At 42.9% G+C, this 27,969-nt stretch overlaps 1 protein-coding gene across 2 annotated transcripts in view; it reads left to right on the top strand.

Moving 5' to 3' along the window:
- The window catches only part of LOC143315794 (double-stranded RNA-specific editase 1-like), a 49,279-nt gene extending 24,380 nt beyond the window's left edge, over positions 1 to 24,899 (top strand). The window contains exons 3-11 of one of the 2 annotated variants that reach the window (XM_076723221.1): positions 13,224 to 13,298; positions 16,256 to 17,190; positions 18,893 to 19,007; positions 19,872 to 20,040; positions 20,200 to 20,354; positions 20,504 to 20,672; positions 21,302 to 21,483; positions 21,801 to 21,979; positions 22,599 to 24,899. In XM_076723221.1, coding sequence (XP_076579336.1) covers positions 13,295 to 13,298; positions 16,256 to 17,190; positions 18,893 to 19,007; positions 19,872 to 20,040; positions 20,200 to 20,354; positions 20,504 to 20,672; positions 21,302 to 21,483; positions 21,801 to 21,979; positions 22,599 to 22,775 — 2,085 coding nt within the window. In that variant the 5' untranslated portion in view covers positions 13,224 to 13,294 and the 3' untranslated portion in view covers positions 22,776 to 24,899. Of the gene's footprint in view, positions 1 to 13,223; positions 13,299 to 16,209; positions 17,191 to 18,892; positions 19,008 to 19,871; positions 20,041 to 20,199; positions 20,355 to 20,503; positions 20,673 to 21,301; positions 21,484 to 21,800; positions 21,980 to 22,598 lie in introns of both variants that reach the window. The other variant, XM_076723222.1, reaches the window with a different exon arrangement.
- Positions 24,900 to 27,969: the final 3,070 nt, after the last annotated feature.

Raw genomic sequence — 27,969 nt, 5'->3', positions numbered from 1 at the left:
TGCATGATTTATTTTCCTCAATTTAAGTAAAATAAAAATGGGGCTGAACAATTAATCAAAAATATTGTCGAAGTCACGATATCTCCAAGTGCAATATCCAAATCGCAAAAGCAGCAGTTTTTTCTTTGATAAAGGTAAAATGTGTAACAGCATGCCGTTATAAATGAAGTAGAGATGCCCGGGACATCAGGGCAATACTGTATGCAAGTGCTTGTTTGGAACAAACCTCAGCAAAAATCATATTTATTTATTTTTTCCGTGAAAATTAAATGCAAAAATGGCCATTCCCATTAAAGCTGTGACTCAATATCACAATCACAGTATTTGTAAAAGTAATTGCAATGTTGTTGTTTATGTTTTTTTTCTGCATATCAGCCCTAAATACAATTCTAATGGACAAGAGCAACATGGGACACTTGAAGAATAAAACACTTTACATATGTGTTTTTTAAAGATAGAAAAATCAAATTAAAATGAGTCGAATCACATGAACAGGCATGCAACACGCACATCTGAGAGAGTTTTTAGGGTGATGGACCCTCTTTTTGTGGTTGTATACAAACCATCCATAAGCTGTTTCCTTGTTAGTATTTCCCACTCACTTAAAGGAGTGTCTGAGTGTGTTAATGTCCACAACTGTTACAGTGCTTAAATTTAGCTTTGTTGAATTATTATTGCGTCTTATCAGCATCACTGATTAACTTACCTGAGTGCTCTAACAAAGTCCAGAGTATCATACTGATGGAACAGCTTCAACAAATATACAAATCAGAATACACACATAATCAATAATCAAGTAAAATGATATTTTTTAATGAGTTATGAAAAGTTCAGGGGTTACAGGACACGTGCTGTGTGTGATGTTTCTGCTGCGAGCTTCCTGGAAGAAAGGCACCGATAAAGGTCTGGTTCTGAAAACTGCAGTGCACCCTGGGAATGTTTTTCAGGCAAAGCATACTACAACTGAATGCTAGAGATGATACGACCACTCAAAATGTGCTCTGCTTCTAAATGTATTAAAATATCAGTGGTCAGTGGACAAATTAATGGAGACAGATGGCTGAAGGACATACTGTATTTTTGATAAGTTAGTACTTTATCATCCCTAAATAAGGGGAGCCTTAAAAAACTCGATCTTCCTCAGATTTCCTCTCTCTTCTATCCCAAATTCTGTGGAAAAGGTTGGTTTCTGATGATGACAATGAAAAGCTGGAAGGTTACGCTCTGTTAAATTTATTGTCCCAGATCTCAATCTTAAAGGACCAGTGTGCAGGAGTTCGTGGCGTGTAGTGGTGAGGTTGCAGATTGCAGCCAACAGAATGCAGGGTTTGGTTTGTCTGTCTATGGCAGTGCAACATGGCGGACTCCGACTAAAACACACTGTCTGCCAGTAGAACCTCACGTGTTGGACCTTTAATATTTAGTGAGATGTAATATTTATTTTTGTCTTCTATAATACAGCTGCACACTTTGCCTAAAACAAGTTAGATATTTGACATTTGTAGAGCTCTGAATGAATAAAATAGAGCCTGCTTTCCTTTAATGGTTTTCTGTAAAGCTGTCATATAGCGTGCTTGCATACCGTAGTGCTCATGTAGCGATCGCAGAAAGTGTAGTGTCATTGTGGATTTGTTGTGATGAGGTGTTTTGCAGAGGATTTGGGTGGCTGCTTCTTAGCATAAACACAATACCGAACATCTAATGTTGATTTCAACCAACAGCAGCACTTGAAGTGCTCCACCGGCGTTTGATTGGAATGTAAAGGGGGCACTTGTAGCTGTCGTATTTGCGGTGCAATCACTCTGAATGACATGAGTGGAAATGGATCAGGATTTTCAAGCTGATAGTGAAATCTGAAAAATTGCTCTTGCTCCTGATTGGTCCCGTGCCCGGTGTGACTCGTGTCAGAGGCTTAAATGAGTTCCTGAAGTTACCAACTGTTGGGTAAAGGTTTGATTAAAATCCCTCGGGTATGAAAACTGTAAATGTAAAAACTACCACTATGCTTTTAATCTGAAAATCCTTTTTATTTTGATGTGCTGTATATCTGTATGGTTAAACAACTGATCTTGGCCTTGCAGTCGGTCTTACAGCATTTCTAATGAATGACAGCCTTCATGAAATCATTGAACACCATTGTCGAGCCACTGTGCTGGTCAGCGTGACTGACTTTATCTTTTATCAAGAACTTAGTGCACTTTTTATCAAGAGACAGGTTTCTTAAGAAAACACTGAAGTAATCACTGTTTGCTCTTTCTGGGTGAATCAACACTTTCATAAGAACGTCAACAAATGCTGAGTTTTGCTTTTGCTCAGAGGTCTACGCACTCCTCACAGCGTTCATATCACCAGACGGTGCCAGACATTTGTCAAATTAATCACCTCATGAGGAAATGCCGTTCGCGCACTTTGCAGAAGCGTTTACTCTATCGTGTAGTAAATGTCAGTCGTTGTGTTTCGCCTTTGTTGTCATGTCCCTGCTTGAACATGTGTTTGCTCTTGAGCTCCCATCCCGAGGCACAGACCAGCACTCCGGCTCTGCTCATTTTCCCTTCCATCCTGCTTCATTGGCTCTGTTCATGATTGCAAACGTCTGCTAATATTTTCACTGGCTGCAAAACTCAAGTGCACTTAATCCTCACATTAATTCAAATTTCAGCTATCACCAGGAAAAAGCCAAAGTAGCAGGTGCACTGCGATTTGTCATTTTTTATCCCACTCAGGAATATTCAATTTAGCCTTGACTCAATTTAACTGTTATTCATGGAGAGTGTGGTAAACAGTATTAATGTGTGTAAAAAAAAAAAAAAAAAAAATGGAGACATTGTACATACTTTGCATGCGGGGTGAGTAAGAAGCCCATCATTTCCGTGTCCCTGCTAAGCGGGGTGTTGTGAGATGAACTGAAGTGTGAGTTTAATCTACTGGGAGCAAAAGTGAATTTCAGACGAGGTATAAGCCGATGTGCTCTGTGAGGCGTGTACGGCACGCTGCCGCTAAGGGATGTGTCTGTCGGCCCAAAACCGCAGCCGCAGATCTCTGTCTGGCAAACAGCCGTCTGTGATGTGGAGGAGTTGATACAGCCCCCCACCTCCCCTGCCGCCACCCTCCTCCCTCCGCCCTGCAGCTGGGGTTTGGCCTGAAGCTCTGCTGATAACTCTCCTCTGGAACCCAGAGGCTCAGGGTTATGAGCTCTGCTGGGGGCTTCAACACACACACACGCACTTTCATTCACACACATACCTCCTTTACCCCCACTGTCCATCAAACACCCCATCAGACAGGTGGGGTAGGAGGCAGCGCCACAGCGTGAAGGCCAGTCTCATATATCAGTTTTACTAATATTGACTTTTAATTTAAGGCAGATTTAAGGCAAGATTTGTATTTAAAATACACTCATCATGTGTTAAATCAGATGAGCCGTGACAGTTGATCATCCCATCTGCCGCTAATAAAGATGAACCATATTTGCCCGAGTTAAATTCTCCTGTCAGGTGTCAAATCTTCTGCATCAGTAGAAAATAATGAATCAAAACTGAACAGTGGACTGCAAAAGTGGCTGCAGACACCAGTTCCCTCCGATGATTCCTCCAAGACTGGTTACATGACAGCCGCTTCAGTTCAAATACCACAGTGTAAAAATCAGTAATAACAAGTGAAATCCTGCAAATCAAATTCACTTATGTAACTGAAATAATGTCTGATAGTGTGAGAAGCATGAAGGAAAAGGAAGTCAGAGTGGAAAGTGCTGAAAGAACGTCCTTGTAATGCATTATACAAAATATTGCACAAAATTCAAGGTTTGTGCATTGATTTGAATGGACAGGGTAATCTGTATCTAAGACACTAACAGTAATTTACCCCCCATCTGATTTAACCATCTTACATATTAATGAAATCTGGCTCGCCTGAGCTCACCACAGCTGACTGGGTTGAACTCTCTCCACAGTGTGTCTGACGCGGTCATCTTCGGTTCGACACTCGAGGCCTTCAGTGTGTGTGCGCGTGGAAGAAAAAGTCTTCCTGGCGCTCGTGCATTAGTGCACAGTTTAGCCAAAATGGATGAAGACATAATAAAACCTCTATCCTGTCCCAAATTCTGATGCACTACACTGAGATGCATCAGTAAAAAGGAGGGGAAAGATGAATGAATGTTCACTTTTTTATGACAAACTGCCTGATTGTAGCGGTGCTGCACCCACACTTGAAATGAAACTCCAGTTCTGATTAACAGACAAAGAGAAAATAATCTTGCATCTTTATAGGATGACTCTGTCTCAATAAAAAGCTGCATTCAACAGCGAAGCATATTTTTTTTCTCCACCGGGATGCAAGATATATTCATAGGCGTTGTTTTTAAATAAGTTGCTTGAGCAGAGAAATCAGTCCTGTGTGGTACGGAAGGAACCTGCAGTGAAGTCTGCCTCAAGCACGAGTGCTTTCAATCACATGAAGGCCTTTGCATTTATTTTAGATTTGTGCCATATCTTCGGATCAAAGTGCATCTTCGGTCCATAAATCAGCAGAGACAAAGCACTCCAAATCCTGCATCTATGTGAGCATCAGTAGGAACTCGCAAACTGAATGGCATGTTCATTAATGTGCTAACTGTCAAAGTTAATCACAGCTGAGAGCATGGGCAGTGACTTTGAGGCATGCAGAGACATACCCTGCTTGTTAGGCATCGCTAGACAGCACCAACCTTCCACCCTCTACCTCCACCTGCCTGTCCATCAGCCCCTGGTCTCGCTAATCCTGAGTCTGTGGGGTGTGAAATTCAACATCAGTCCTGAGCTTCCCGTCCTTCCCCTCTCTCTGGGTGATAGCAGAGGACCTGGCCCAGCCTTGACTCGGGTGAGGAGAACAGCGATAGCCATCTGTTGTGCTCGGCGAGACCGCTGATGCAGAGAGAATGGGGTGGAGGAGGGTCAGCGAGTGCGAGGGGGAACCTGGAATCTCTCATGCCAACCTTCTGAGACCTTATGAAAATGGAAAAAAACTCATGAAAATGACTGAGCTCAAGCAAAGACAAAACCCGTCACCTCGACAGACAGCCGGCACGCAGACGCTGAGGCCAACAGAGTCCAGCTTTTTAAATGTTTCGCTAATGCTCATGTGCTGAGTGACTTTCAGTAGCTGCAGCAGCAGAATTAGCTTAGCACTGTGGAGAGCATCGAGTAATGCTGCAAATAAAAGGTCAGAAAGCTGCGTTTCACGTAAGAATCATTCAGTTTTGAAACTTCCAGCTTGCACTCTCAAGACCTTCAGCTCTCAACATCACGAAGCAGCGTTCTTTTAGAGGAAGCTTCAACATTTTGAAACTCACCTGCAGTCAGATGAGAAGATCCACAGCAACTGCACGGCAGAGGTCGTTCCAGGTTGTGTCTGTTAATGTCTGTGATTGTAAACCTTTGGACTACCAGAGAAAACAACCCATCGACTTCTCAGTAGAACAGAAACTGTGAAACATTCCAGCAAAAGGCTTTTATTTTCCATGAGCCAACCCAGAATTGTGAAATTACCACTGGAAGGAGATGTCCTCCTATGGGAAAACATTCTTGCTCTACTGGTTCCTCAGCATGCATGGCTCCATGTCCCAGTTGGCCACCACAAGCAGAGCTTTCACAAGCATGTAGTCAGCAGCAATTTTCAGGCCCAGGAGGCCGGGTACCTGTGCTAGCGTTAAATGAAAATGAGAGCGTGTGCCAGGAGAACAGTGGGGTAGAGGGGGAATAAACTGGCAGACTCGCACAAAATAGACAGCAGAGACTCCTGCGGCTGACAGGAAAATATCTTGCTGCAACATATGAGCACTCACAGCTGCAGTAAAATCATAGAATGTGTACATACTGGAGCATAGCAACAACGAGCGAGGCTCAATCAGTGTGTTTACGCGTGCTGAGGTCACACTCTGTCAGCTTTCTGATTTCTTAAATGTCATGTGTATGGAAATTTTCTCTAATCATGATGGGGAAATGAAGAAACTCGGCTCGATGTCTTCTGGAGAACGATGATCTCTCAGACATAAATACATGACACTGAGCTTCTTCCATTTGTCCATGTGCTGGTCAAAGACTTACAGCAGTGCAACAAAGTTCTTGTTGAGATCAGGACTCATTCATTAGTTGCTGAACTGTGGGTGTTGAGCGCCTCCTCGGTGGAAGTCTGAGAGCATTTCCTCGTCAAGTATGGAGTTCATAAATATGGACTAACTGTCTGATCCTTGTCTGCCTCGGTTTCGTGCTGGCCCAATCACAAGACATGTGACTTTAAGTTGATTAAATGTTATTTTGTTATTTCTAATTGTTCCAGACCTCTGACCTTGTTGTCTGTTTCGGTTTTGTGGCTCTGCCTTGCATGTTAGAGAACATAGTAGAGCGTTTTGGCAGCTGAAGATATTTTTGTCAGGAGTTTGTACAGAACAAAAATATAGCAAAGATTGAATATTGGAGTTCAGTTCACAAACAAGACTCCAAATGAATGCTAATATTGCTCTGCATCTTCTGGATATGTGGGGGAAAAAAGTACTGCAGCTTCCATAAATACTGTGGCATCAGAGTTTATAGATAACGGTTACTTAAACAAGACGATGATACAGTTGTCCCTTCGCAAACAGAGGAGGAGGGGAGGACTAACAACCAGCTCCATATTCAAATCTACATATTTTATCTTGGAAGACCTTGGTGCTCGCTTCCAGGTGATCTGCGTCATCTCCACCTCAGATGACCTTGAGCTAAATACATGAGGTTTATTTCAGAAGTAACTCCTGCGGTGGTTGGCCCCCGAGGCTTCGTTTACAAAGCACTATCAAAGCATCCTCTCTCTCTGTGTCTCCTCCGCAGTGTGGAAGGAGATAATCCACTTAATTGCTTTACCTTCAGGAAGGCTGGCACTTCTCCTTGGCCCCCAGTGGAGAGGGCACCACAGTGGTTTGAATAGTTTGCTGTCAGCAGCACAAATGTCTGCGGGAGGGGAGGGGAAGGAGGGCGTGTGGTGGTCTGCATGGAAGCCCTGTTGGTTAAGTGAGTCGCATTAGCGACTGGAATTGATACAGCATTCGCCCCGGGCCCCTCCGGCTACTGCCATGGCCGCACAGCAAATTAAAGCCGTCATAAAGATTTCACAGAGTCCCAGTGAAAATGTTAGAAAGATGGCTGAAGCCTGCAAGTGTCCTTGGGAAGCAGAGAGGAATTTATTTCCTGTAGTTCAGCAGTTCAACAGCTAAATTAGAGAGCTGTTTCAACCCTGCGTTCCAAAGTTTCTCCCTTTTTTTTTTACATTTTCTTTAAATTTTTTTTTTTTTTTTTTTTTTTTAGCAAACAACAGTAATACTCAGTGGCCAACAAAACTTGTAGTGGCTGAAATCAAAAGCTTCAGTCCAACTGTGCACCTTCACTGATGGACAGACAGAAGCTCAGAGCCAGCCACAGTGTTGACATCATGATGCCTCACTTCTTCAGTGAAGAGCTGCTGAGATATGAGGCTAAAACCAGGGTTTATGCTGGTAAAATCTATGGATAATAATTGTTGTGGTGTATGTTGGTAAGTATTGATCCCACTATTTCCTAACTTTTCCACATTGTGAACAAGATGACGTGCTTTTTTTCCTGCCTGTGCTTCGAACGTGTATTCCCACTGAGGCTGAAAATGATTCACAGCTGTGTGTTTTTGGGTGTCGCCCGCTGCTTTATTAACTTATTTTCTTGTGTGATTGAATATAATGGTTTTGCAGTTACATTAGGCAGATTCTGTTATGATTTTTCTCCTAATCGGCTGCAAATGTCACATTTCCATTCAGCTCCAGAAGTCCGTGAAAAGTTAAGTGAATTTAAAACAGAAACTTCCAGAGAGGTGCAGGTTAATAAGCTTTCAATTTGTACCTTCTAAGCTGAAAAGGTCAGGCAATTATCTCAATGAATTGAGTAAACTTTGCTGAAATGTCTTAATTTTGTGATCGTCTTGTTCGCCGTTAAAATGTCACAAAGTTAAATTACATTTGCAATTTCGCACGATACCAAACTGTACAGATCCTATTATGTGATTTAAAGGCAGTTTGATTATGAATCGGGTAATTTTCACTCAGCTTGAATTTTGGACAAGCTGATGGGACTGCATGATACAGCCAGAAGCTTCCCTCCAATGTTTCCAGGTTTCTCCTCACTTGTCCCCTCTCATCCACCATCCCATCACCTCTCCCCGGCCTGTCAATATGTCACACTTTGGTTCGTCAGGGTCCAATTTCTGCACGTCTCAAAATATCATTTCATGGGGGGGAAAATGGAGTTTGTGTGTGAGAAGAGCGCAGCGCTGCCGGCAGTGTTCAAGAAAGTTTCATTTGTTTATTTCTTTTTTTTTTTTTTCCCCTGCCTCACATGTTTGAGGCCATCTTTTCTCGCCCGTTCTTGCTGTCTGCTTCTCCTCAGGATCGATCCATCTGCATTAGGCCACTAGAAGAGTTCTCTGACAGCTGTTTGCAGTTGTTTTCCCTCTCAGGCTGTGATCGTAACTCGCCTCAGGCACCAGGAAGACGCTCCAAAATCCATTTATCCCTGTCGGCTCAGTTGCTGGCTAATACCCCTGAAGTCGTGTTTCTGACATGTCTATGAATGTACAGAATGTGTTTTTTTTTTAATTTCTTCCCCCAGAGGAGTGAGCAACAAAGCCACGACACACGGTAGAGCCACGACTCAGTTAATAAGACCAATCGATTTTGCATGCTTTTAACAATGAATCATTTTTTAAAAGCCTCCCGTCAGTTTTCAGATTCCTTTCCAGGCAGCCATTAAGTTTCCATTAATTTCAGTACGGTATGAAAATCCACTCACAGGGACAGGGAGCTAAGAGTAAATATGTCTACGTTATTAGCAAATGAACTAATATTCAAATATTTATTTTTATATTGCTAATGTTATTTAAATGCTGATTTGCACATTGAAAAACATGGCAACGTCGGACTTCCTGCCTCATACTGGAGGTTTTTAACGCCGTGTTCCCAGATCTCAGCAACTGCTTTGTTAGGTGCAGTGTCATCAGAAGTGATAGAAATGATGGGAAAAAATCAGTAACACTTGATTTCTTAATTATTTTCTTATAATTTCTGAGGAAGTTTTGCTGGAAAGACCTCTGAATCTGGCACTCATTTCAGGGCTGTTTCCTTGTTGCCTGGTTTGACCTGAAGACCGATGAAAGGGTTAATGATTCCAGTTTATTCTATATCATAGTTGATTTTCTCCGCGCCGGCTCCTAACCTTGTTTAAATGTACACGGCATCTGCCTCCTCTTGCCGGTGTGTAAATGTGTTTCGTCCTCAGAGCGGTTGTGGTTAGTGTGCTGTGATGCATGATTTGAGGCAGGTCTGTATCGGAGTGTGGAGGCAGGCAGCGTAAATAGATTTTTATTTATTTCGTCCTGCTTGTCTGATAAACGTATTCTCCATGCGACATGGATGGGAGGCCACGGATTCCTTTAATATACATGCCACTTTCCCATTCCCGCCGCCTGTTGTTTATCCACAATCTCATTTTCTTTCCAATTTGTTGATGCCGCTTTGTATTGCTGCTCAACAAACAATGTTCCGAATGTATGTATATAGGAAAGCGTGCATATGAAACGCTGACTGCAACAGATAAATCAGATCCTGTAACAAATGGCAACAAGCCGCCATAGCCCATATGTGATTCAGACAATGAATTAGGAGGTAAACAAGGTTTTTGAATGAGCATAATACAATTTTCAAAACCTCAAAAGTTTCTGTTTCTGTGACAAGCCTTCCTGATAGCTACATTTGTTGACATTTTACTTCCTCTGAGTTAATTTCCCTCCTGCATTATCTTGAGAAAAGCAACCTAAGCCCTGTTCTCCTTCCGCCCGTCTCACACAATAGAGCCAGAGGAGCCTGATAACATTGTCATTTCTAATGTTTGGAGCCACACAGCTGAGTGGCAGCAGGGCAGGAGGCCATATCTGCCAACAGAGGAGCGATTATACAGACCAAGTATGAAGCCTTTGCTGTCAATCCCATTGGCTTGGAGTTTCGCTCTGTTCTTCTTCCAGAGTAAAGCTGATTAGCCATTTCATTGGGTCTAATTGAGGTCTTCACACTTGTAGCTGAGCATAGTAAACATTGTGAACCACAACAACTTTTATAAATGGATTTCCTACAAAGAATAAAGGAGCATCACAGAATTTCGTGAAATAGGCAGAACCCTGACGACATAATGCAGACATAAATAGCGCAAAAGATTTTAAGGCCCCCCCCCCCACGAATCGCTGACGAAGTTAGCTAATGGGTTGAATTTAAGCTACTCAAAGAAGCTGAGACTTAAACTGTTGAATTTTGACACTTAAGGCTGACTCCACTGTGGATTTGAGTAAAACTTTGTCATGGTCAGCTACTGCAGGTCAGCTACTGCATAAAGGAGCGTCCATTTGTTGCCCGGCTTGTTTGAAACATGTTGCAGGCGTCAATTTAATCTTTGTCCTGTTTTCAGCTGATTATATGTCAAAAAGGATTAGCAAATGATCTCATTCTTTGTAAAGTCTGAGAGAATAACCCGAATGACAGTGATTCTATGGAATAGCATCATGGGATCCAGTAGTTTTGGAGCTTCAACCATGCCACTGACTACAAGTCAATATATCTCTGCTTCTGCTGCTTTGATTTTGGAAGCTACACTGTAATAAACTGACAACTCAGTATATATAAAGATGTCAATATGATTGCTGACATTAAATGTACTTTTTTTTTTTTTTTTTTTTCCCCCCAAATGTCACCATGTTGCTGTGCTTTCTGTCTCAGGGGCGTTGTCCATGGTGCTGAAACCTTATCAGTGTTACCAGAGCTGTTAGCATCTACTTTAGATCCTTGGTGAGGTCACTATTGTAAGAATCATTGCTTTGGAACATCAGGAACGCAGTCCATCCCATCCACCCAAGACGAGAAGTCAGGGCTGGTCAAACCAAGCATTTCGATCCCCACCTAACTTAGAGCGCCACAGCTGACCAGAGGAGTGAGACCCTGCCACCACCATCTCTGTAAATCCTCGATAATTATCGAGCAATTTCTGCCGGCCCCAGTTTGTTTATTTATGTCCAGGGACGGCATGCTGAGTGACAGGTTCCTGATTAAACTAGAGGAAATAATGGCAGCTCAGTGTCTCTTATCAGCCTGAGAGACGAGTACCTCTGTCTGACAGGAGTAGCTTAGAGCAGGGTGGAGGTGGTGGGGGCTCGCTGAAGGGTAGAATAAGCTGGGTGATGAGTTGTGACATTTGTGCGAAGGAGGTGTTGAGGGAGCAGGCATGGATCGGTTCAAACAGGGAAATGTCAATATTAGATTTGTTATAAGAAAATTTCTCGAAGGTTTGTAAAGGCGTCTCCAGCGAGCTTTCTATTTTGTGTCACGTGCTTGGATCTCATAGAGCCAAATGTCAAGCGAGGGACAATCACAGTTGCCTTTAAGTGAAGTGCAAAACATAGTCTGCCTGCTTTCATGTCGCTTCGCTGTTCCTTGAATCCACATGAAGGTTTTATTGCTCGAGGCTCATCAGCTCGGGGGTTTTCTGCTTTGATGTGTGTCTTTATGAGCAAAATATCAAATATCTCGTCTTTGTCTTTCTGTTGGAAATCTGCTTGGTCTTTCCAAAAGTTGGACTCATGCATGATTGGCACAGTGCAAAACATAGTTAAAGCCAGTCAGTGCACTGTTAGCATCGTTTTAGCGTGATACAAATACAACTCTGGCAGTAAACTGGCAGCCAATGACACCACAGCTGTGACTCCTCTGAGGCTGGGTGTGGCTGTGTTATGAATAATTCACACATTTCAGAATATTTTCATTTAACTTCTGGTAAACCGTGATGAGGTTCATGATTTCAGTAGCTGAGATGGCTGATGCTCAGACAACTCACACAGGTCGTTATTTTTAATTAGCTCCACATATCAACGCGTGTCTCTATGCCAGCACACAAACTGGAAGACAGTGTGTCCATGATGCCTTAATTTCCCTGTATTTCACCGCATAGCTCCAACAGTTCTGGAAACAGATATCCCATGTGGATGCACATTGCCCTGACACGAGTAACAGATTCAGATTTAGCCCATCAGCTTGACTGTGGTGACTGCTTCATGTTTTTATCTGTCATTTCCCGGACTATGTGAAATCAAGTAAAGCTGAAATACTCCAAAAAAAAAGTTTTCATTTTCAAATGAATAAAAAGCTGTTAGAATATGAGGGTTAGTCAAATGCATCAGTCTCAAAAGGCTGCTCAGGCTTCTCTGAGTGCTGTCTGCTGAATGTTAATGTCTTCATCAGGAACTCTGTTTCACCTGCCAGTCAGTGTTTGTATTCTCTGCCGAGTTGGTTAGCAGTGAGCAAATTTCTTTTTCTGCATTTGCTGCTCTTAAGTGTTCATGGATGGAATGTATTTGATTCTTTTACCATGAGTTATGAAGTGCTTCACAGTGCCAAAACATCCTTTAAAAATAGTAGAATAATAGAAATATGAAATAGCAATGGGCATAAAAAAGAGGGAGACACGACAAAGCACAATAAAAAGGTATTTGCATTACAGATAATCTACAGCCATGCTCGCAGCTGTGAGGCTGTAGGCGACTGAGTGGTAAAATCAGCATGCTAAGCAGCTCACAATGACAATGCTGGAATCTGGTTTAATATGTTTGCTTGCTAACAGTTGCTTATTAGCAACAAACACAGAAGGAAATGACGCTATCGTATTATTTTACACATTACACAGTCAAAGCAAGATGAAAAAAGTTCTTGAATGATTGCATATTGCACGATCATTTGAAAATAAAAAATCTGAATTCATTTTAGGAAATGTTTTGTCCAGTTTTCTTCTTATTGATTTTCTTTTTTTTTGCATGAAAAGTTGAGCTAATAAGCATTAGATGGACCATCATCAAAGTCATCAGGATTCATCCTCTGGGCACCATGAATGTTTCATGGAAATCCATCCAACAGTCGAGATATTTCAGTCTTTTGCACATCGTACTCCAACCTGTAGGAAGAAGAACACAGAAAGCCAGCAGTGAAACAGATGAAGCACAGTGTCCGTGCAGACAGAGCACTTACAGTCACGCTTGTATCAGCTGATTGGCAACCGCTGTTTCATTCATGCTTCAAAACAACTGACTCATCGCGCAGATGATGGTGCAGCTCTTCTAACCTGATGTTCTTTCTCAACTTTGTGTGTTTCCTCCAGGTCGAGTGGGAGCTCGGCCGCCTCGAAACCAACAGAGGCTGCTCACCATTGAGGGGGAAGAAGGAGAAAGCATGAGTGAGTCCATTTTTCCATTTCAAGTCTAAGCGAGATATTGATATCTGTCTATATGTGTTCGTAAGCATTTCCAAAAAAAATTCAGTCTTTATCAGCTCCAAGTATATAATAATTATTGACTAACTTTTTCTATACCTGAGAATGATGCTGGACACTCGGTTCTGTCCTTGTTTTGTATGAGATGCATGCATAGGTAAAGAACAGAATCCTGAGCTTAAATATCTGTGTTGCACCATCGTATTCCTCTCAGACTGTCCTTGAAAATGTACCATCCAATTCTTTTGTGCCAGCTCAGGAGGCAGGATCAGAGCTTAATCCCAGGGTCAGGGTGTATCTACTGTGAGATTTCAGTCCATTTTGATGGCAGATTCTAAGCTTGTCCCCATGTTCTCAACAAAAAATCTCACTAAAGCCCCCCGAGAGGCACCTGGATTTGGATCATAGGCCTATTTCAGCCCTAAAACCATCTGACCCATGATAAGTCTCAATAGGATTTTATGGAAAAGATGGATAAAGCAAGGGTCTGAGCGTAGTTAACATGCATGGCAAAGCAAATAAAGCGAACACAAACTTTTATCTTCATCCAACACCATTTGTGTGCCTGTTTTGGTTCTAAAAGCTTATGGTTTATTCACAGGGAAAGGATGTGTGGTTCGATAAGTTGGCTATTTATTTGCAAAAATGATACGATCAAGCGTCAGGCTCAGACGACATTCCATTTTCAAGAGCGAGTGAATGTGGCTGTTTGTCAGGGTGGACTGAAAGGAGTCAGTGCGCTTGAAGACGTGAACCAGACAGCCAATTTTGCATCGTGATTCGGCCTGTTGATGCTGTGACCCAACGCCAACTGATGTGGCCTCTTTAAACACTTTTTATTTGTGTTGAGACCGCAGTAATCCTGTTCCTGTTCAGCACAAGCCAAAGTGAAACCAGTTGAGAGAACATGTGGATTATGCCTGACAGTGTAGGGAGAGTTGGTCGCAGGCTGATGATGGAAATGGTCAAGGTTGTTCAAGGGCTTTTTGCTAAAATAATAAACCCTGAGTCAAAGAAATCAAAAATCAGTGGCCAGGTAACATATATATCACTGACTTTACAATTGGACATGCCAAGACACATTTAGACCCTCTAGACAGTCTAACAAGCCCAATGGATTCACTTCTCCTGCAATCTAATTACAAGAATTTCTGTTTCTGCTTCAAGTGAATATTTTTGCTTGCTGAGCCTCAGCACTGGCTGTTTCAGTGGAGTAACAATGACAATATGTTCCCTCCTCCCCAACAGACCTATAATCACTCTCCCCCTCTTGTTGCTCTGGGCATTATCTGCCATTGTGTGTTTCATGTTTGAGTCCCATCCCCCTTTTGCATGCTTGTTTTCTTTGCCTACAGTAAACAGCAAACTGAACTCTGTCCAGGCACTGTGAACTCTGGTTAAGGAGAGCGTGGTTTACAATTCATATTGGAAAGCTTAAAGCCAAACTTGGATTATAAGTGGGCTCGGGACACGGTTCTATTGCATTTGATCAAAAACTGAATCCACTTATCGAATCAAGAATCTTTCTATTCCCTTATCGAATCTTTTCAGGTAATTTGAGTAGTGGCAAATGCTTCAAAGGATGCTGTATTTAATGTTTTTTAACTCAATGTACCAAAACCACAAAGAGTCCACTGAGCTAAAATGGTGTAGGGCTTTCACCACATAATTGGTCATAGCTTTGTGGCATTCATTAACTTTGCCCTGAATCATTTCCTCTTGCTAAAAGGGAAAGAAAAAAAAGAAACTAAATTAATCACCAATTTTTCTGTCTGCACGACACAGTTCACATTAACTGAACGCCAAATGGTTGTTGAAACAGGTCACAGAATCTGATGCGTCACAGAATAAGGTTTAACACCAGCAGTAGGCTTATCCCTCTGAAGTTATCTAAAATGTCAGAAATTCTTACTTTAACAAGATGAATACTTAAACGTTAAGAGTTAAGTTAAGATGTACGAGTGGCTGTGAATGAAAGATTCAATAAGGGATTCATTGGCTACAGAGCTTAAAAAATTGTGATATTTTACCAACTTGCAGCCAGATCCAAAATACAACCAATTATCAGAACCAGTCCCTATAGTTTCGTGTCAAATTAAATACTAGTTAGTCATGAAAACATGTTAAAAACTGTTCACTGCAGTGCCTGAACAGTGTTTGATATCAAACACAAGCTAATGTTTTGTATTTATTCCTACATAATGTAATGTACAGTAACTGCCAGTTTTCTGTCTGAAGTGGCCATATTTAATCCATCAAGTGCTAAAAGTTAATATAATTTCTCTGGTATTTTCCTTCAGGCTCAGAATTATTTTGGGAAAAGTTGATACCCTTGTTTGCACCCTCATCTTTCCCCACAACCCCTCTAAACCTGCATTTTATAGGATTGTTTTCTGTCCTGAGCACCGAAAGGAGTAACCTATCGAGCTTTTGCTGGAGGATGTTATAAATGGAAATTTACATTAAGTTCCGTCGGCTTTGTTAACAGGGCCTGGTGATATGTGTTCCCAAAACACTGAAGATCTTCCAGAGAAAGAAAAGAAAAAACATGTAATTTCTTAACTTTAACACAGAGTACTTTAACAAACAGCAGAAAATGTTCTTTTCATGCTTATTTCCTGATTTACTTTGGTTAGTGAAGTATTAAACATTGATCATTGCTTCAATGTAATCACATTTAAATTTTCTCCTAGCACCGTACATAGATTGGTCCTGATTGCATGTTTTGTTCATTAATGAATGTGTTTAGAATACAGTATAATTTACTGCCACTGTATCCGTATAATGTCACTGTCAAAGTATTGATTAAGGAACACACATCACTTGTTCAGTTGCAAAGAGAGATAAAGGAATCTCTAAATTTTACATTTACAAGATCCTGCAACGAAGGCATTGTAAGTTACTCTTTCTGGGCACCGCAGGTTCATGCAGCACAGATGTTAAGGAAAATCGGAACTTGGACAACCTCTTCTCCAAAGAGGGGGTTGCAGCTGAGGCTGCTCTGCTCCCCAATGGGAGTGCTGGGGGTGGGCGGAAACGTCCCTTAGAGGAGGGCAATAATGGGCATACACATTCCAAGTACAGGCCCAAGAAGCGTAAGAAAGTCCCTGGGCCCATTCTGCCTAAGAATGCCCTCATGCAGCTGAATGAGATCAAGCCAGGGCTGCAGTACAAACTGCTCTCTCAGACCGGGCCGGTCCACGCGCCCGTCTTTGTGATGACTGTGGAGGTCAACGGGCAGCTCTTCGAGGGTTCGGGTCCTACCAAGAAGAAAGCCAAACTGAACGCAGCAGAGAAGGCCCTGCGTTCCTTCGTCCAGTTCCCCAATGCATCTGAAGCCCACATGGCCATGGGCCGGACTCTGTCTGTTCACACGGACTTCACCTCGGACCAGGCCGACTTCCCTGACATGCTCTTTAATGCCTTTGAGACATCCAGTCCTGTAGATGACCCATTTTACCTCGCATCCAACAGTAACGGTTCATTCAGCTCATTGGGAATAGAGTACCCGTTGCTACCCTCCCCTGTCCCAAACCTGGTCCAAGCCCCCTTACCTCCGGCCCCCTCCACCTTCATCTCCCCTACAAGCGGCAAGAATCCTGTCATGATCCTCAATGAGTTGCGACCGGGCCTCAAGTATGACTTTGTGTCAGAGAGCGGGGAGAGCCATGCCAAGAACTTTGTCATGTCAGTGACGGTAGATGCTCAGAATTTCCAGGGTTCTGGGCGGAACAAGAAGCTGGCCAAGGCCCGGGCTGCCCAGGCGGCTCTGTCTGCTCTGTTTAACATGCAGCTGGATCAGGCTCCATCGAGACAGCCGATACCGAGAGAGGGACTGCAGCTTCACCTGCCACAGGTAAGCATGAAGGAAGGTGAAAAGATTTTATTACTTATTTTTTCATCCTGTCTTGATAGATAATGATCAAAGTAAAAGTAGTTAAGAGTTAATGATAGCATTGCAGGAGTATTACTTGATGAATAAAAACAAGCAACTTTGATCCATCTCTTAAATTGTTCTGTGCTGCTCACAGTTACCCTCTCCGCTCTACATCCTGTGTGTGCTACAAGTAGAAAATGTTGAAAACAAAGTCATTATATCAGTGTCAGACATATGGAAGTACCAGCAGAGTAACTTAAGTTCTGTTCCCATTTCCCTGAGGCACAATATGAATAGTAAATGGCAACTGATTAATGTTATTATTTTGAAACCCACCAGAACTTTGATGTCTTTTGTCACTCCTGTCCCAACTTGTTTGAAACGCCATCAAATTCAGATTATATATCTTCGCAGCGCCCCACCTTTTTGGGAATCAGGCTTGCAGTTCCAAAAACTCTGGTATATATTGTGGAACTCTATGCATCCCAGTTAATGTGACATTTATGGTCTCTCATGATTTCTTCTGGCACTCACTCTGTGCGTTCACACGTTTTTGTTAGTTCCGGCACGTCTTCGGGTCAGAGGTGCTTGCTGTGTTCCCTCAGGCCTTCTGGTATCAGTTGGTTGCCACCTCTATGTGAGCAGCTTTCCAGTGTGCTAACATAAAAAAAAAGATTGTTGGGAACCAACATACAAAAAATTTCGGTGTGCAGTCAATAATGCCTGGGTAGGATTTATAATTCTTGTTGTGTGTTCGCCCAATGATATTTTTTGCTAAGATTAATTAAGTAATGTTGCCAGTTCCACACTGTGGACCAACTTAATGCTCCCTACGTAAGGCGGTTCAGTTATCATGAACCTGAGAGGAACGTTAATTAAAAGATGAATGCAAGTAAGGCATCAAAAAGACATCTGTAACAAATTCATCTCAAAGATACTAGAAAAATGGATTGTTTTGTATCGGATACGTCTGTTGATGGCGAGTCCTAGTTCTTTTATGTTATCGCTTGGCAAAAGTGAGCCATTACGAAGCATTAACATTAAAAGAGAAAGGCATGGACACTGTCACATGTCAAGATTTGGTCTCGAGAGGGGCAGCATTGTATCCTCTAAACACTTCCCTGTTAGATTTCTGCCATCTTACAAAAGACTTATCAACAAATGTCACCGCTCATGAGCAGCCTGACAAAGTCTGATTGAAGATGGAGACAGCCTCAAGAGAGAAAGTTCAATATACTGGGAATCTATTTACACATAAACTAATCCGTGCCTGTAATCCCTGCACACCGATAACAAAGCTGCTATCTTAATTACCATCATCCTCTGAGTGCTATTCAGATGCTGCTGTTCATTATACCAGCTTTTCCAAGTCACTCTTTACTTACAGAGCAGTCAGTGAAGCAGAGGATTTCACTGTTTTAAGCTGCTAAGATCCCTGCCTGTCATTCACACCAGTGCAGCATTCATAATTGAAATATTCAGTAACAGTTTCAGTGCAGATAAGACCTTCCACTTGCTTTTCATGACACGTTGGCATTGTTGTCTGCTGCTAAGCGGTAGTTCATATTACATAAAATCAGATGACTGCGCTCGGATCATCTTTTCTTAAAAGGGTTCCACATCGTTTTATAGCATTCTGCCATTTTGCTTCATCTGTAATGATTCTTTCTCATGTTCTCAGGTCCTGGCAGACGCCGTCTCTCGTCTGGTCGTCGACAAGTTCAGCGAACTGACGGACAACTTCACGTCGCCACACGCCAGGCGGAAAGTATTGGCAGGTGTCGTCATGACAACAGGTAATCTCTCTTCTTTTTTTTTTTCAGTCAAGTAGTTGCTTCAGAACACATTCAGCCGTCACTGAAGGAGATGTGAGATGCTTGTAGTACGTAGTGTTTGAGGCTGCCGCACCAAATATCAGCGGGATTGGATATTGTGACACTGCAGCTCAGCATTTACATAGAGTCAAGTGATTAAAGAGAGGTTTACTGCTCTCCACAAAATGTGCCTCAGCTCTCTGTGTATCAGCAGGGACCTGATTCGCCTCCATTGTCTTATTCTTGAGCTGTGATTGTGATGCATTTGTGTTTTTGTGTAAAATATTAAAGCTAACCGCACTCTGAACCCAGCTTTTCTTTCACATATGTGAAGAGACTTCAAACACGTCCTGTCAGTCTTCTGCCTCTCTTTGAGTTTCAGTGTCAGTGGTGAGAGTCTAAGGCACAGTCTCACTGAAAACAGACTGATGGTCAGAAAAGGAATCTTTTTCCATGTCATTTCACAGAAAGGTTGTATTTCAACTTCTGTTCCATTAGCTTTTGGTTCTCGGGGTATTTTTCTATTTTTGAAGGTGTCAAACCTGAGTTATCAATAACCTGCTCAGTCTGGGCTGCTTGTGTTTTCTCCTGTGCATGTATACTGTAAGTATGTCCACAGCACAGTAAATCATTTAAACACAGTTACTGCGAGGCCTGATCATGCTTAATACGTCCATCTAGTGTTGCTGTGGTACTGAATCGAGGCTCTGAGGACAGAGGGTGTCGTACGCTGTACAGATTGTCAAGTGACTGTAATTAAGATACTGACTGTATTGGGTTATGTTGATAGAAACAAAAGCCCATTACCCATTCACTGTAGCTACATCTTTATACTTTCTCATACAGGTACTGATGTGAAAGAGGCTGAGGTCATCTGTGTGTCCTCTGGGACAAAGTGCATCAATGGTGAATACATGAGCGATAGAGGTCTGGCCCTCAATGATTGCCATGCTGAGATTGTGGCTCGTCGGTCCCTCATCAGGTACCTGTACTCCCAGCTGGAGCATTTCCTCAGGTGAGTTGCAGTTCAGCAGAGAGGTGATGGCAGAGTTAGTTTGTCTTTTCATGTCCCCTGATCGTGCATCCCCTGTCCTTGCACATGCCAGGTCTACAAGCTTCGCTACAGGTCCTTCAATAAATCTATTAAGTCTTGATTTGGCATTTTTGTCTCCAGTAACCATGAAGAGGAGCACCACAGATCCATCTTTACCAGGTGTGACAACAGACAAGGCTTCAGACTGAAGGAGAACGTCCAGTTCCACCTGTACATCAGCACCTCCCCCTGTGGAGACGCCCGCATCTTCTCTCCTCATGAAGCTGGAGTGGAGGGTGAGCAAGATGAGGAAAGGCTGTTCAGTGGACTTGTGAAAGATAAATCCTTCACACTGGACCTTTTAAATGTGAATTTTCTGCAGGAAAATGTGCAGTTAACCATCAGGTCCTCAAAGTTTCTGCGCTTGCTTTTCCTCCTGTCTCAGATCAGGGAGACAGACACCCGAACAGAAAAGCCCGCGGACAGCTCCGCACTAAAATTGAGTCTGGTGAAGGAACCATCCCAGTCCGCTCCAGTAACACCATTCAGACGTGGGACGGGGTTCTTCAGGGTGAGAGGCTGCTCACCATGTCCTGCAGTGACAAGATTGCCAGGTTTGTATTGTTTCGCTCCTGATTCACACACACGTACTGTGATGAACAGCGCAGTAGAAATACAACAGCAAATACAGCGCAATGAGCGTACAGCATCCAGGGGAGTAAATGAATCAACATTACCTATAATCTCGCTGTCGAACATGCTGAAGTTTTCTCTTTCAAAATATTAAACGCAGCCCTGCAGACCCACTTAAGGTGTTGAAGGGTGTTCTCGAGCAGACCGGCAGGAATCCTGGTGATTATGTGCATGTGTAAAGAGGGTGAATTATCTCAGCATCATGCTGCAATCACTCCATTTCTGTCTGTCAGCTGCAGTTGTCAGGTGTCATTAGGCCACTGGAGCCTTGATTAGGCTTCTCAGCGAATCTCCAGGGAGCCGCTAACAGCTCAGGACTCCTCTGAGCTGGAATCAGATTTGTATTTTCAGGAAAATTAGTTGGAACAACAATGTTGATTTTTGCAGATTTGTACATCTGCACAGGCTCCGTCAGGTTTAATGTTCTTTGTCTCTTCGTCTTTGTGTTTTACAAAAAGATGACTAGAGGACCCCGATCCATAAATTTGTTGACAAATAGCATGATTATTTGCCTGATTGAACAAAATCGTTTGTTCTGTCCCCCCGTCAGGTGGAACGTGGTTGGATTCCAGGGCTCTCTGATGAGCTACTTCACTGAGCCCATCTACTTCTCCAGCATCATTCTGGGCAGCCTGTACCACGCCGACCACCTCTCCAGAGCCATGTACCAGAGGATTACTGAAATCGAGGACCTGCCACAGTCCTTCAGCTTGAACAGACCACTGCTCAGCGGTGAGAAAGAGACTGCTCTTTCACAAACGACTGATTTCCACAGATCTGTCACCTGTTTTCCTCACTGACAGCGCAGATGTGACATTTTCAAGTGTACCAGGGCTGAGCCTGAAAATCAGGGTTCTCACTGGCTTGTATGGAACATCAGGGAGCATGAACATCATTTCTAAACCACGAGAGAAGTGTTTTAAGAGATTAGGGCTCACATTTTCTTGTGTGATGATCCTTTCAAGTATTTTGAAATACTTGATTTGTACTTCTGTTCTCCTTCATGTCCACCTTGAACTGAAACTCTGCCATGTTTTCGTGCGCTGCAGGAATAAGTAACGCGGAGGCTCGTCAGCCGGGAAAAGCACCCAACTTCAGCGTGAACTGGACGGTGGGGGACCAAGGCCTCGAGGTGATCAATGCCACCACAGGGAAAGATGACCTGGGCCGACCCTCCAGGCTGTGCAAACACGCCCTCTACAGCCGCTGGATGCGCCTGCACTGCAAGGTAACACACTGAATGAATGTAAACGATGAGACACGTTATACTGACGGAAAACTGGCAAAGGCTGCTAATAAATACTGCTACCAGTATTACTATTTCTAATAACACTATTATATTAAGACAATACTATCAGCTATTATCTTTCATAAGTTTCTTTCCATATTTATGGGTATGTATGTCCTGTTTTAATACTTTTATTGTATTTATCATTAGCTGGTGTTGTTTGTGTTGCGTTCACTGTCATGTCTGAAGAGTCATGTCGGAATCCATGCGTTGCTCGCTCGCCTGAGCCGAGTGTCCACACACACGTCGGTACAACATGCCGTAATGGCGCTGTGTTATTGTTCTTTTGCGCGTGCAGGTCAGTTCAGGACTCACACTGGAATCTGATAGATGATAAAACAATCGAATGTGAGCGATAAATCTGAATTGAGCGCTGAGGTTTGCAGTGTGAATGTAGCCAAAGATAAATTAGTCATATCATTGGTCGCCATATCATTTCTAATCAGTGAACAATTAAACCTCCAGTGAAATAGCAACAGTTTGGCCGAGGTAAGCGTCCTTTTTTTAGCATCCAGGACTTTTCCAGCTAAGGCAATCTGTCTAATATCTGTCCCTGTAGCTGTCCTCCACCCTGCGGATCAGAACAGTGAGGCCCAGCAGCTACCACGAGGCCAAGCAGGCGGCGGTGGAGTACCACAGCTCCAAGCAGATGCTATTCAGAGCCTTCCACAAAGCCGGACTGGGCGCCTGGGTGAAGAAACCCATAGAGCAGGACCAGTTTGCCCTCACCACCTGAGGCAGTGCTGGGCTGGTGGTGGTGGTGGTCTCTGACAGAAAACATGTCCGACTGCTCGCTTTACTTTCTGAAACAGTTTTGGTTTCAGTGGTGGAATAATTTCCCTGGACTGTGCGTTACTGGGAAGAAAGAGGATGTCAGAACCCGTGGATTTAACATTCCTCCTTCATTTTGAGTCATGCTACTCCCTCTCAGCCAGCACTACACAATAAAAAAAAAAAAAGATTCAGTCAGTTATGCAACTTTATACAAAGGACAAATGTAAAAACAGACTTGGGGAATGGAACCTTGTAAACAGCATTGTAAGTTTCAATGACACTTGTTTATATAAGAGTAGTGATATATTCATTTTGCATGAATAGATACACCAAATTCATAAGAAGTCTGCAGTAAAAAGTTTGTTAACATGTTCAGTATTGTGCTCTCAAATTATCAGTGTTGTGATAACTCAAGAATGTCCTCCCGCAGTTTGTAAAACTGTGCTTTGTTGCAGCTCTTTGGCTGCAAATTTGAGGCCACGGTGGTGTTTTATTTTAAGCTAAGCATACGCACGCTCCGATGTCTGAAAGGACACGCCACTATGACATCCACAGCTGCACCTTCCATTTCAAAGACAGGTGAAGACGCGAGGCAGAGGGACAGTCAACACACAATTTGACTCCATTTGATTCTAGGCAGGTGTGATGGACCTCCCTCTGATCTTCTCTGAATGAGCATCATTCCAGAGTGTAAAATGACACATATGATGTGTCTCTGGCATCACACACAGGTTTCTGAAGAGATATTTTAAAGGCTGCATTGCTGTCGTGCCAGAAAATCCAAATTTGGTCAAATACGCCAGGTGGTTGCAAAGTCAGTTGCAAACTGGACTCCAGCGCTGGTCCACATCGATGCTTCATTTGGTCTGGTTTGCCTTGCAAAGCAAAGGAATTCCTGACCGTCACCTGTCCGAATCTGTCTCCTCATACCCTTTAATCCTCGCAGTTTGGAGTCACTTCCTCGAGCTGGGTGACACCAAACAGGGCTCCACTGTCAGGAACCCTGATGTTGAGTGTGAATAACCTTGTTCACGTTTGACCAAACTCTCCATAGGCTGAACATCTCTCCTCCTGTTGCACTAGATCAGAGTAACAACCCTTATGCAAAGAAACTCAACAAGCATTTCAGAGTTTGTGAATCTTTCCTTTAGTGATAGTCCACACAGTAACTACAGTAAACCTGGACCCCGCTTCTGTTGTTGGTGTTCACACTTCAGTTACAATTACCGCCAGTAAAAGCTCACCAAAGATGATGTCAGCATCCGTCAGACTTCTCAAATGTGTTATTTTCTGTGTTTTTCACACGTTCAAATGTTTGTTTCTATTCCTGTATTCTGCCTCTGAACCCTGTATGGCAAACCGTTCAGCTGTACGCTTGTGACGACGCGTGAAGTGGTGTTTCCTGTGTGATGTCTTACTCTTTCCAACCAAACAGAATCCCAAATCACCCGATTCCTCTATAGCAAATGTAAATTTTAACTTTCAGATTGTTTTTAACTTTCATGGTTTTCTAAATTCCTTTTGCCGTCAACATCCTCCGGATGGAAACCTCCAGCCTCAAACACACACAGAGCGTATTTAACTTATCTACTTTCACTGTGGGTTGAGCTCTTTTCTTACTATATTTTGAATGTCTCTCCTTCTGCTTCTGTTTAAATGCTGAAAATATGTCTTAACTGCGAGCATGTGCAAACCTGTTCCTGTCTCAGCATACCTGACTCACGGCTCGGGCCCTCAGGATTTTTGGAGGTGCCGACCAATTATGTTTCCCCAGGATATGCACTTTTTCAAAAGGGAAAACAATTACTTTTTTCCATTGACTTTGAAGTAAAGCAAAAGCTAATGGATAAGCGGGATAAGATGGTCGACCATGTGTCAATCCTCCCTGTCCGTTTGTTGGCGGTTAGTGAGCCTCTGCAGCTCTGATGGGTTCATGCACTACATTTTTTGCCCTTAAAAAATATAACAAGACTGAGGGGCCTAATGCATGAGCTCTCCCTGTAAAGCATGAAAATTATAGATATAAAATATGTAGAACTGAGTCAAGTCACTGAGCTAGAAATTTAATAAAATGCTATTACAGTCATTTTGTATGCTTGTCTTTGCTTTTAAATAAGGATTATGTCAGGAGTGCTTTGAAATGAATTTTAAAGGAACTTTTCTGTGCTGAATATTCACTCCCAGGGGGCTTGAAACACGGCTCTGCAAAGTTTGTAGCTTGGTTTGCAGCTGTAGACATCTCAAATCGCTGTTAAAATATTCAAAATATGTCAAAACACATCAAAATATCACAGGAAGCCCATTGGCTTTGAGTGTGAAAGTCCATTATTGGCCTTGGAAATGGTATTTGTTAAAAACAATTCCCGACTAAAGTCCATTTACCAGGTTTATCAGGATCTTTTGACTGTTTTCATCAGCAGGTACAGTTTGCTCAGTGGACCTGGAGTTAAAAACTGAGCTGAAAGCTTCTCAAACTCTATCCAGGACCATGAGATTCAATTGAAAAATGAAAAAAGAGACAGAGAGAGAGAAATGTTATTGGTGCACAAGAAATGTCAAAAATCTGATCAATGCACCTGAGAAGGGCATAGTATATAATATAGGCAATTTAAGCAAAGAAGAAATATATTATTGTTTGCATGCGACAGCTTTCATGCCATGGCATTTATAAACCCTTCATGACAGTGAAGGTGTCATGTGAAAATGACGGTCTTGAGTAACATCTGGTCAATTCTGCACTGCTTTTGTTGTTGTTGACATAAGGCCAGACAGCTGCTGTTTATCTGCTGCTATCTAAAGCTGTCCTGACCGCCATCTCCGCACGAGCTTTTAGAGGCCTATTACTTGGTGTCATATCAGCCACCGGCACCTGTGCAACATGAGAGAACCAGATAATCTCGCTGTGGATTACCTGTTCTCCCTGCATCACCAGAGGACAGCCGGCACTCCCTGCAAAAAGACAGACCTGTCTAAACTGACTTTTTTTTTCTTTTCCTGCAAGAACCTCTGGCTCCCTTCCCCTTCCTCGTCCACGAACAAGAAAAAAAGTTAAGACGTTGATTTCCGGGCCCTGGGATTTGAGCTGATAGAGTGTGGCGAAAAATGAGAGAAAGGAGAAGTCAAACAGCTTCAAGGTGAAGTGGGATTAGTGAAAACAGCTCTTCATACTTCTCCACCTTCCCCAATTTATCTGCAAATTATGTTCCCCGGCTAAGACTCTGACAGGGGCCAAGTAAAACGGACCTCGTCCTCGACAAATTTAAGTCTTCCCTTCAACCACTTTGTATTACTTGGATAGTAATTCTGTACTTTATATCAACCCTGTGTCACTTCTGTCTCCTGTTCTGAGGTGATGGCGTTTTTTCCCCTGTATGAAGTGCAGATATAAAAGTGAGCCAAGACTCTTGCCTGAGCAGCCTTTCAGTGTGCCTTTGTCATCAGTACTCATTATAGTCGACCAAAAACTATTCATATTAGGTAAATTGGACAGTAAATGTCCAAACACGCTTCAAAAACCTCTCCTGCAGCATTTCTCTTGTACTCAAGTGTCCAGTCTTTTGGTTCAGCACACTGATGTTTTGTCAAAGTGTGGTTCAGTCAGTTTTGTTGCGAGAACTCGTCAAAGCTAAATTCATTCCTGTGAGATAAATGATTCCTCCTCTTCGTAAACTGAACATTGCAGCTGAAGAAGCAGATCTGGAGCAGAGCCCGAGTGTCCCGTCCCCCTCCATCAAACACTCTGGCTCAGTGGCAGAAGTTGTCCATCCATTAGGACATCTCCTCATTTGTCACGGCTCGTTTCCCCGGCAATCAAACCCCATTAGCCACTTAATGGGCCTCTGCATGAACTTAATGTACGTACAGTACAGCAGCACTCAGCAGATGGTCAGAAAAACTCTCCAACCACAGTTCGCCTTTTCTCTGAGATGTAAAACTGCAGCGGTGTTGTAAAAACACACCAACCATTGCAAACTTTAGAATCTAACTTTTGCAGCAACAGTATGTCACACACTGATTTTTCTTCAGCCTTTACCTCAACATGAGCGGCCAAAACGAAACCAGCAGAGGCTGAGATCCCCGGTTTGTGCTCTCTATGGAGCTTTATCTGAAACCGCCTACTATACTAGCAGTAAGCGCTGATCTAGCCAAAATTTAGCATGTAGCAAAAGCAAAATCTGCAGTTGACCACACCTGCTGTTTCCCACAATGCAAAGCGCTGGAACAGTCAGTCAGTCAGACGTTCGTCACCCATCATAGATATTCCAATAAATACCATACAGGAGATCCTCTCATCTCACTCCCAGAAAGACAGTGAATAAGTTAATTTCCCAAAAATGCAACAGTTCCCTTATTTGTTAATGATGCTGAATAAATAAAGTGCTCAACAATTCCATATTCAAAATGTAGCTCACTGTTGGTGGTTCGGTCAGCACGTGCTCACAGAGGCTGGCTGTGGACTGAGGAAGCAGGTATCTGTGCTCAGCTGGTGACAATTAAAGCATGAAACCTGCTGCGACGGCAATGAGAAATCCTTGGAATCAAATGTGGCACGCAGACGGTTAGCCTCATTAACACCCGGGGATGCCTCACTGGTGTGAGCACTGTTACAGCCATGACCAGTGATCTGTTCGCCTTGAGTCACCGTCCTGTAACCAATCTTTCTAATTCCTCCCTTTTAGCTTCAGTGGTGTTGATTGTTTGCTAGATTTCCTCTCTTGTGCCACATGGAACAAACTTTGTGAATGACATTATCATTTGACCCACATGTCTGCACTGCCAGTGTCATATTTTCCCACCTGCTTGTGAACATGGAAGACACAAACAGGCTCTGCTTTCACTTGATTTTATTCTGCAATTCTTTTCATGCTGAGCGGCCGTTCCACCTGGCTGCACACGCAATGCTGCTGCAGCACCTGCAGAGAGGCTTGTTTTCATCCACTAATGACACAGCACAAGGTAATATGAGTCATGTGTCTTATGCTTTGTACTCTCAAGATGAGCTCATTATGTCTCCCACCAATATTTCTTCATATATTTTGCCAGCGCGTCATGTTTAGATTCTACTGTTCCCTAAAGTGCAGAAATTGTGCCTGGAAATCTTGTGTTTGTGTTGTAATTATACATCATACGTTGTCATTTCTCTTTGCAGACCACAA

The sequence above is a fragment of the Chaetodon auriga genome, chromosome 23 (genome assembly GCF_051107435.1).
Source record: "Chaetodon auriga isolate fChaAug3 chromosome 23, fChaAug3.hap1, whole genome shotgun sequence".
NCBI lineage: Eukaryota > Metazoa > Chordata > Actinopteri > Chaetodontiformes > Chaetodontidae > Chaetodon > Chaetodon auriga.
Note: the sequence above shows the minus strand (reverse complement) of the source record. Positions and strands in the feature narration are given on the sequence as shown.